This window comes from Oncorhynchus kisutch, unplaced genomic scaffold (assembly GCF_002021735.2).
Source record: "Oncorhynchus kisutch isolate 150728-3 unplaced genomic scaffold, Okis_V2 scaffold888, whole genome shotgun sequence".
NCBI lineage: Eukaryota > Metazoa > Chordata > Actinopteri > Salmoniformes > Salmonidae > Oncorhynchus > Oncorhynchus kisutch.
Window position 1 is genome coordinate 40,819 of NW_022262833.1, and position 11,190 is coordinate 52,008.

At 35.2% G+C, this 11,190-nt stretch overlaps 1 protein-coding gene across 2 annotated transcripts in view; it reads left to right on the top strand.

The window, feature by feature from the left end:
* LOC116362879 (RNA-binding motif, single-stranded-interacting protein 3) overlaps positions 1 to 5,710 on the top strand; it is a gene marked incomplete at its 5' end in the record, with an annotated part of 41,144 nt that extends 35,434 nt beyond the window's left edge. For both annotated transcript variants that reach the window (XM_031816875.1, XM_031816876.1), the window contains 1 exon segment: positions 5,501 to 5,710. In XM_031816875.1, the coding sequence (XP_031672735.1) occupies positions 5,501 to 5,504 (4 nt within the window).
* Positions 5,711 to 11,190: the final 5,480 nt, after the last annotated feature.

The window sequence follows — 11,190 nt, forward strand, 5'->3', positions numbered from 1 at the left end:
CGATGTGTATATTGATGTGTATAGTGTATATTGATGTGTATAGTGTATATTGATGTGTATAGTGTATATTGAGTTATATTGATTGTATTGTGTTATTGATGTGTATAGTGTAAATCGATGTGTATATTGATGTGTATGGTGTATATTGATGTATATAGTGTATATCGATGTGTATAGTGTAATTGATGTGTATATTAATGTTATAGTGTATATGGATGTGTATATTGATGTGTATAGTGTATATTGAGGTGTATAGTGTATATTGATGTGTATATCAATGTGTATAGTGTATATTGATGTGTATATTGATGTGTATAGTGTATATTGATGTGTATATTGATGTGTATAGTGTATATCGATGTGTATAGTGTATATTGATGTGTATAGTGTATATTAATGTGTATATTAATTGTTTAGTGTATATTGATGTCTATAGTGTATACGATGTGTATATTGAATGTGTATAGTGTATATTGATGTGTATAGTGTATATTGATGTGTATAGTCTATATTATGTGTATATTGATGTGTTGTAGTGTATATTGATGTGTATAGTGTATATTTATGTGTATAGTGTACATTGATGTGTATATTGATGTCTATATTGATGTGTATAGTGTATATTGATGTGTATAGTGTATATTGATGTGTATAATGTATATTGATGTGTATAGTGTATATTGATGTGTATAGTGTATATTGATGTCTATTGATTTTTAGTGTATATTGATGTGTATATTGATGTGTATAGTGTATATTGATGTTTATAGTGTATATTGATGTGTATATTGTTGTTTATAGTGTATATTGATGTGTATATTGAGGTGTATAGTGTATATTGATGTGTATAGTGTATATTGAGGTGTATAGTGTATATTGATGTGTATAGTGTATATTGATGTGTATAGTCTATATTGATGTCTATATTGATGTGTATAGTGTATATTGAGGTGTATAGTGTATATTGATGTATATAGTGTATATTGATGTGTATAGTGTATATTGAGGTGTATAGTCTATATTGATGTGTATAGTGTATATTGATGTGTATATTGATGTATATAGTTTATATTGATGTGTATAGTGTATATTGATGTGTATAGTGTATATCGATGTGTATATTGATGTGTATATTAATGTGTATAGTGTATATTGAGGAGTATAGTCTATATTGATGTGTATAGTGTATATTGATGTGTATATTGATGTTTATAGTGTATATTGATGTGTATATTGATGTTTATAGTGTATATTGATGTGTATATGATGTTTTAGTGTATATTGATGTGTATATTGATGTGTATAGTGTATATTGATGTGTACAGTCTATATCGATGTGTATATTGATGTGTATAGTGTATATTGATGTGTATAGTGTATATTGATGTGTATAGTGTATATTGAGGTGTATATTGATGTGTATGGTGTATATTGATGTGTATAGTGTAAATCGATGTGTATATTGATGTGTATGGTGTATATTGATGTATATAGTGTATATCGATGTGTATATGTTCTATTGATGTGTATATTATGTGTATAGTGTATATTGAGGTGTATAGTGTATATTGATGTGTATATTATGTATAGTGTATATTGATGTGTATATTGATGTGTATAGTGTATATTGATGTGTATATTGATGTGTATAGTGTATATCGATGTGTATAGTGTATATTGATGGGTATAGTGTATATTATGTGTATATTGATGTGTTTAGTGTATATTGATGTCTATAGTGTATATCGATGTGTATATTGATGTGTATAGTGTATATTGATGTGTATAGTGTATATTGATGTGTATAGTCTATATTGATGTGTATATTGATGTGTGTAGTGTATATTGATGTGTATAGTGTATATTTATGTGTATAGTGTACATTGATGTGTATATTGATGTCTATATTGATGTGTATAGTGTATATTGAGGTGTATAGTGTATATTGATGTGTATATTGATGTCTATATTAATGTGTATAGTGTATATTGATGTGTATAGTGTATATTGATGTGTATAGTGTATATCGATGTGTATATTGATGTGTATAGTGTATATTTATGTGTATAGTGTATATTGATGTGTATATTGATGTGTATATTGATGTGTATAGTCTATATTGATGTCTATATTGATGTGTATAGTGTATATTGATGTATATAGTGTATATTGATGTGTATAGTGTATATTGAGGTGTATAGTGTATATTGATGTGTATATTGATGTGTATAGTGTATATTGATGTGTATATTGATGTGTATATTGATGTGTATCATGTATATTGATGTGTATAATGTGTATTGACATGTATAGTGTATATTGTGGTGTATAGTGTATATTGATGTCTATATTGATGTTTATAGTGTATATTGATGTGTATATTGATGTGTATAGTGTATATTGATGTTTATAGTGTATATTGATGTGTATATTGATTGTGTATAGTGTATATTATGAGTGTGTATAGTGTATATCGATGTGTATATTGATGTGTATAGTGTATATTGATGTGTATAGTGTATATTGATGTCTATATTGATGTGTATAGTGTATATTGATGTGTATAGTGTATATTGATGTGTATAGTGTATATTGAGGTGTTTATTGATGTGTATAGTGTATATTGATGTGTATAGTGTAAATCGATGTGTATATTGATGTGATGTGTATAGTGATGTGTATATTAATGTGTATAGTGTATATTGATGTGTATATTGATGTGTATAGTGTATATTGAGGTGTATAGTGTAAATTAATGTGTATATTAATGTGTATAGTGTATATTGATGTGTATATTGATGTGTATAGTGTATATTGATGTGTATATTGATGTGTATAGTGTATATCGATGTGTATAGTGTATATTGATGTGTATAGTGTATATTAATGTGTATATTAATGTGTATAGTGTATATTGATGTCTATAGTGTATATCGATGTGTATATTGATGTGTATAGTGTATATTGATGTGTATAGTGTATATTGATGTGTATAGTCTATATTGATGTGTATATTGATGTGTATATTGATGTGTGTAGTGTATATTGATGTGTATAGTGTATATTGATGTGTATAGTGTATATCGATGTGTATATTGATGTGTATAGTGTATATTTATGTGTATAGTGTACATTGATGTGTATATTGATGTCTATATTGATGTGTATAGTGTATATTGAGGTGTATAGTGTATATTGATGTGTATATTGATGTCTATATTAATGTGTATAGTGTATATTGATGTGTATAGTGTATATTGATGTGTATAGTGTATATCGATGTGTATATTGATGTGTATAGTGTATATTGATGTGTATAGTGTATATTGATGTGTATAGTGTATATTGAGGTGTACATTGATGTGTATAGTGTATATTGATGTGTATAGTGTGTATTGATGTGTATAGTGTATATTGATGTGTATAGTGTATATTGATGTGTATAGTGTATATTGATGTGTAATAGTGTATATTGATGTGTATAGTGTATATTGATGTGTATAGTGTGTATTGATGTGTATAGTGTATATTGATGTGTATAGTGTATATCGATGTGTATAGTGTATATTGGTGTATATAGTGTATATTGATGTGTATAGTGTATGTTGATGTGTATAGTGTATATTGATGTGTATAGTGTATATTGATGTGTATAGTGTATATTGAGGTGTATAGTGTATATTGATGTCTATATTGATGTTTATAGTGTATATTGATGTGTATATTGATGTGTATAGTGTATATTGATGTGTATAGTGTATATTGATGTGTATAGTGTATATTGATGTGTATAGTGTATATCGATGTGTATATTGATGTGTATTTTGATGTGTGTAGTGTATATTGATGTGTATAGTGTATGTTGATGTGTATAGTGTATATCGATGTGTATATTGATGTCTATATTAATGTGTATAGTGTATATTGATGTGTGTATTTATGTGTATAGTGTATATTGATGTCTATATTGATGTGTATAGTGTATATTTGATTGTATATTGATGTGTATAGTGTATATTGATGTGTATCGTGTATATATTGATGTGTATAGTGTATATTGATGTGTATATTGATGTGTATAGTGTTATTGATGTGTATAGTGTATATTATGTGTATAGTGTATATTGATGTGTATATTTATGTTAAGTGTATATTGAGGTGTATAGTGTATATTGATGTGTGATAATTGATGTGTATAGTGTATATGATTTGTATATTGATGTGTAATTTGATGTTTAGTGTATATTGATGTGTATATTGATGTCTATATTGATGTGTATAGTGTATATTGAGGTGTATAGTGTATATTGATGTGTATATCGATGTGTATAGTGTATATGGATGTGTATAGTGTATATTGATGTGTATATTGATGTGTATAGTGTATATTGATGTGTATAGTGTATATTGATGTGTATAGTGTATATTGATGTGTATATTGATGTGTATATTGATGTTTATAGTGTATATTGATGTGTATATTGATGTGTATAGTGTATATCGATGTGTATATTGATGTTTATAGTGTATATTGATGTGTATATTGATGTGTATAGTGTATATTGATGTGTATATTGATGTTTATAGTGTATATTGATGTGTATATTGATGTGTATAGTGTATATTGATGTGTATATTGATGTGTATAGTGTATATCGATGTGTATATTGATGTGTATAGTGTATATCGATGTGTATATTGATGTGTATAGTGTATCTCGATGGTGTATGTGTATTGATGTGTATATTGATGTGTATATTGTATATCGATGTGTATAGTGTATATTGATGTGTATAGTGTATATTGATGTGTATATTGATGTGTAATAGTGTATATTGATGTGTATATTGATTGTATAGTGTATATTGATGTGTATAGTGTATATTGATGTGTATAGTGTATATTGATGTGTATAGTGTATATTGATGTGTATAGTGTATATTGATGTGTAAGTGTTATATCGATGTGTATAGTGTATATTGATGTGTATAGTGTATATTGATGTGTATAGTGTATATTGATGTGTATATTGATGTGTATAGTGTATATTGATGTGTATAGTGTATATTGATGTGTATAGTGTGTATTGATGTGTATAGTGTATATTGATGTGTATATTGATGTGTATATTGATGTGTATAGTGTATATCGATGTGTATATTGATGTGTATAGTGTATATCGATGTGTATATTGATGTGTATAGTGTATATCGATGTGTATATTGATGTGTATAGTGTATATCGATGTGTATAGTGTATATTGATGTGTATATTGATGTGTATATTGATGTATATAGTGTATATTGATGTGTATAGTGTATATTGATGTGTATAGTGTATATTGATGTGTATATTGATGTGTATAGTGTATATTGATGTGTATAGTGTATATTGATGTGTATAGTGTATATTGATGTGTATATTGGTGTGTATAGTGTATATTGATGTGTATTCATTCTGTAAAAGAGACCTAGTCAAATATTTTCTTTCTCTTTCTCAGATAACAGGAGGATGCAGAGCGAATGTGTTTCCGGTAACTGCATTGCCTTGAGACAGCGGCTGCACTGAAGCACTGGAGGGATGGAGGAGGAAAATACTGGATGACAAAAAAGGAGGACAAAGAGAGATCGTTTTAATCTATTGCACAGGCATCAAAAAAAGACTTGTTTTATCTGTCCAGAGAGAGAGAGCGAGAGAGAGAGAGGAGAGAGAGAGAGAGAGAGAGAGAGAGAGAGAGAGAGAGAGAGAGAGAGAGAGAGAGAGAGAGAGAGAGAGAGAGAGAGAGAGAGAGAGAGAGAGAGAGAGAGAGAGAGAGAGAGAGAGAGAGAGAGAGAGAGAGAGAGAGAGAGAGAGAGGAGAGAGAGAGAGAGAGAGAGAGAGAGAGAGAGAGAGAGAGGAGAGGAAGGAGAGGAGAGGAGAGGAGAGGAGAGGAGGAGGAGAGGAGAGGAAGAGGAGAGGAGAGGAGGGAGAGGAGAGGAGAGGGAAGGAGAGGAGAGGGAGAGGAGAGGAGAGGAGAGGAGAGGAGAGGAGAGGAGAGGAGAGGAGAGGAGAGGAGAGGAGAGGAGAGGAGAGGAGAGGAGAGGAGAGGAGAGGAGAGGAGAGGAGAGGAGAGGAGAGGAGAGGAGAGGAGAGGAGAGGGAGGAGAGGGAGAGGAGAGGAGAGAGGAGAGGAGAGGAGAGGGAGAGGAGAGGAGGAGGAGAGGAGAGGAGAGGAGAGGAGAGGAGAGGGAGATTGTGATTGTGATTGACATGCAGATAACGTCTCAGAAGATGGAGAGGTGCAATATGGGACATTGAGTTTATTGAGCGGGCCAGCATGAAACTGGAGTCATCCTTCGAAAAAAAGAACAAAGTGAAAAACATATTAAAAAAATAGGAACTTAAAAAGGAACAAACGGACAGAAATCCATGTGAATGTGCAGGTTGGTTTCCAGATCATGACAGTTTCTTTAATAGAAGAAGAGACAAAAGCAACAATGAAACGGGTTGTCTTCCTTCCATATTAAGCTACTATATTTCTTTGTTATTATTTTCATGATTTAAAATGTCGTTTACATCTTTTTTTTTTGCCTTAATTTCTCAGACGTTGGAAACTCGTCGGTCCTTTTGTCTAAAATTGTTTAATTAAAACATCTGTAAAAAAGGGGGTTATGAATGCTTCAGATGGTTCATGATAAACCGAGACTAAATCTATAGACGTCAGATGCACAGGTTATAAAGAGAACTGTATATGAAGAAGATTTTATATGATGTGGTTTGTAGTCATTTGTGTTTTTTTGGGGGGGGGGAGAAGAGAATCTCCATGGTGATAGTAGGTGGGCGGGGGGCAAGAAAAAAAATATATAACCGCTGTATTGTGGGAAATGTAGTTTATCGATAAAAAAATGTTTTGGTTACTTAACAATGGCATTAGTGGGTTTTTACTTGCAATATTTGTTTTTACAAAGTTCAACAGTTTTTATTTTTTGTTGCCTGCTTTTACTTGTCTCATCGCAAAACAAGAAATAGAAACAAAAAATAACCAAATAAGTCGACGTCCAGTGAAAACTGGATAGATATCGATAAAAATGATCTGTGTACAAAGGGACATGTGTTGAAAATGAAGCAATAGTTTTAAAGAAATTTGGTGACAATTTTCTTTAGTCTTTTTTTATTGCTGTGTATCAAATGCAGCCAACAAACCGAAGCGTTTTATACCACAGAAGAACAAACAGGGACATACAGTGGAGTTGACCGAGAGATTTTTTAAAAATTCATATTTTAACTTTTCCGTTTGGCTTTCTTGCTTTTGTTGTATGATGCTCTGTACATTAGATGGTTCGAGGGTTGGACCTGTGGGCTTAAGGACTCTTCCCATTGGCTCTGTTGGGGTTGAGGTGTTCATAGGGTTCTACCATTTGGTGCAGTCACATGTCACTCATATCTTCAGCAAGAAGGTGTGTAAAACAGGTCAGAGAACTGTGCCACAGATAAAAGCTTAGTTTTATCGTAACCCTTCTACAAGGGGGAGCTCCAATATAATCTGAGAGAAATCTGAAACAGAGAAACAGAGAAAACCTTTCGGTTTCAGTATCTGATATAGTGATGGTGGTTTATCCAATGTAAAACCACACAATCTCTCTTCATTTACCACTGAGTGGACATCCACTGTTAATAACAGACACAAACCGTGTTACAGGAAGTAAACTCATCCGCTGAGCCCCGTTTCTGAAGGGATAGGATAATACTGTCTGCAAGGACATCATGATAGTTTCTGGTAGCTTATCTGAACATCTTTAGCTATCTGGTCTGAGACAAAAACATCATGCTAGTTTCTGATTGCTTATCTGATCATCTTTATCTATCTTGTCTGAGACAAAAACACCATGCTAGTTTCTGGTAGCTTATCTAGTCATCTGTAGCTATCTTGTCTGAGACAAAGACATCATGCTAGTTTCTGATTGCTTATCTGATCATCTTTAGCTATCTTGTCTGAGACAAAAACATCATGCTAGTTTCTGGTTGCTTATCTAGTCATCTGTAGCTATCTTGTCTGAGACAAAGACACCATGCTAGTTTCTGGTTGCCTATCTGATCATCTTTAGCTATCTTGTCTGAGACAAAGACACCATGCTAGTTTCTGGTTGCTTATCTGATCATCTTTATCTATCTTGTCTGAGACAAAGACACCATGCTAGTTTCTGGTTGATTATCTGATCATCTTTAGCTATCTTGTCTGAGACAAAGACACCATGCTAGTTTCGGGTTGCTTATCTGATCATCTTTAGCTATCTTGTCTGAGACAAAGACACCATGCTAGTTTCTGGTTGCTTATCTGATCATCTTTAGCTATCTTGTCTGAGACAAAGACAACCATGCTAGTTTCTGGTTGCTTATCTGATCATCTTTAGCTATCTTGTCTGAGACAAAGACACCATGCTAGTTTCTGGTTGCTTATCTGATCATATTTAGCTATCTTGTCTGAGACAAAGACACCATGCTAGTTTTTGGTTGCTTATCTGATCATCTTTATCTATCCTGTCTGAGACAAAGACACCATGCTAGTTTCTGGTTGCTTATCTGACCATCTTTAGCTATCTTGTCTGAGACAAATACACCATGCTAGTTTCTGGTTTGCTTATTCTGATCATCTTTAGCTATCTTGTCTGAGACAAAGACACCATGCTAGTTTCTGGTTGCTTATCTGATCATTTTTAGCTATCTTGTCTGAGACAAAGTGACCATGCTAGTTTCTGGTTGCTTATCTGATCATTTTTAGCTATCTTGTCTGAGACAAAGTGACCATGCTAGTTTCTGGTTGCTTATCTGACCATCTTTATCTATCTTGTCTTAGACAAAGACACCATGCTAGTTTCTGGTAGCTTATCTGATCATCTTTATCTATCTTGTCTTAGACAAAGACACCATGCTAGTTTCTGGTAGCTTATCTGATCATCTTTATCTATCTTGTCTGAGACAAAGACACCATGCTAGTTTCTGGTTGCTTATCTGATCATCTTTAGCTATCTTGTCTGAGACAAAGACACCATGCTAGTTTCTGGTTGCTTATCTGATCATCTTTATCTATCTTGTCTGAGACAAAGACACCATGCTAGTTTCTGGTTGCTTATCTGATCATCTTTATCTATCTTGTCTGAGACAAAGACACCATGCTAGTTTCTGGTTGCTTATCTGATCATCTTTAGCTATCTTGTCTGAGACAAAGACACCATGCTAGTTTCTGGTTGCTTATCTGATCATCTTTATCTATCTTGTCTTAGAGAGGAAAAAAGTTGCAATTTTTTGAGAATTGACTTTAATGTGTTAGCTGCTATACAAGTGTTCAGTATTGGGGAGCCAGTCAGTCAGCCAGTCAGCCAGTCAGTCAGTAAGCCAGTCAGCCAGTCAGAACTCTAGTGTTGGCTCGAGGCTTGTAGATTTAACAATGGCATAACCAAGATCTAGCTTCGTGATAACTGTACTGTATACATTACAGTACAATTCGGATAACAGCACCACCAAGGAGGCTGATTGGCTGATTAAAGTACCATCAAGGAGGCTGATTGGCTGATTAAAGTACCATCAAGGAGGCTGATTGGCTGATTACAGTACCACCAAGGAGGCTGATTGGCTGATTACAATACCACCAAGGAGGCTGATTGGCTGATTACAATACCACCAAGGAGGCTGATTGGCTGATTACAGTACCACCAAGGAGGCTGATTGGCTGATTACAGTACCACCAAGGAGGCTGATTGGCTGATTACAATACCACCAAGGAGGCTGATTGGCTGATTACAGTACCACCAAGGAGGCTGATTGGCTGATTACCAATACCACCAAGGAGGCTGATTGGCTGATTACAGTACCACCAAGGAGGCTGATTGGCTGATTACAGTACCACCAAGGAGGCTGATTGGCTGATTACAATACCACCAAGGAGGCTGATTGGCTGATTACAATACCACCAAGGAGGCTGATTGGCTGATTACAGTACCACCAAGGAGGCTGATTGGCTGATTACAATACCACCAAGGAGGCTGATTGGCTGATTACAGTACCACCAAGGAGGCTGATTGGCTGATTACAGTACCACCAAGGAGGCTGATTGGCTGATTACAGTACCACCAAGGAGGCTGATTGCTGATTACAGTACCACCAAGGAGGCTGATTGGCTATCTGTGCTGAGCTCACACCTTGTAAATCTGCCCACCTGACCTGACTCTACATAATGGCGGCACCTGACCTGACTCTACATAATGGCGGCACCTGACCTGACTCTACATAATGGCGGCACCTGACCTGACTCTACATAATGGCGGCACCTGACCTGACTCTACATAATGGCGGCACCTGACCTGACTCTACATAATGGCGGCACCTGACCTGACTCTACATAATGGCGGCACCTGACCTGACTCTACATAATGGCGGCACCTGACCTGACTCTACATAATGGCGGCACCTGACCTGACTCTACATAATGGCAGCACCTGACCTGACTCTACATAATGGCAGCACCTGACCTGACTCTACATAATGGCAGCACCTGACCTGACTCTACATAATGGCAGCACCTGACCTGACTCTACATAATGGCAGCACCTGACCTGACTCTACATAATGGCGGCACCTGACCTGACTCTACATAATGGCGGCACCTGACCTGACTCTACATAATGGCGGCACCTGACCTGACTCTACATAATGGCGGCACCTGACCTGACTCTACATAATGGCGGCACCTGACCTGACTCTACATAATGGCGGCACCTGACCTGACTCTACATAATGGCAGCACCTGACCTGACTCTACATAATGGCAGCACCTGACCTGACTCTACATAATGGCGGCACCTGACCTGACTCTACATAATGGCGGCACCTGACCTGACTCTACATAATGGCAGCACCTGACCTGACTCTACATAATGGCGGCACCTGACCTGACTCTACATAATGGCGGCACCTGACCTGACTCTACATAATGGCGGCACCTGACCTGACTCTACATAATGGCGGCACCTGACCTGACTCTACATAATGGCGGCACCTGACCTGACTCTACATAATGGCAGCACCTGACCTGACTCTACATAATGGCAGCACCTGACCTGACTCTACATAATGGCAGCACCCTGACCTGACTCTACATAATGGCAGCACCTGACCTGACCTCTACATAATGGCAGCACCTGACCTGACTCTACAT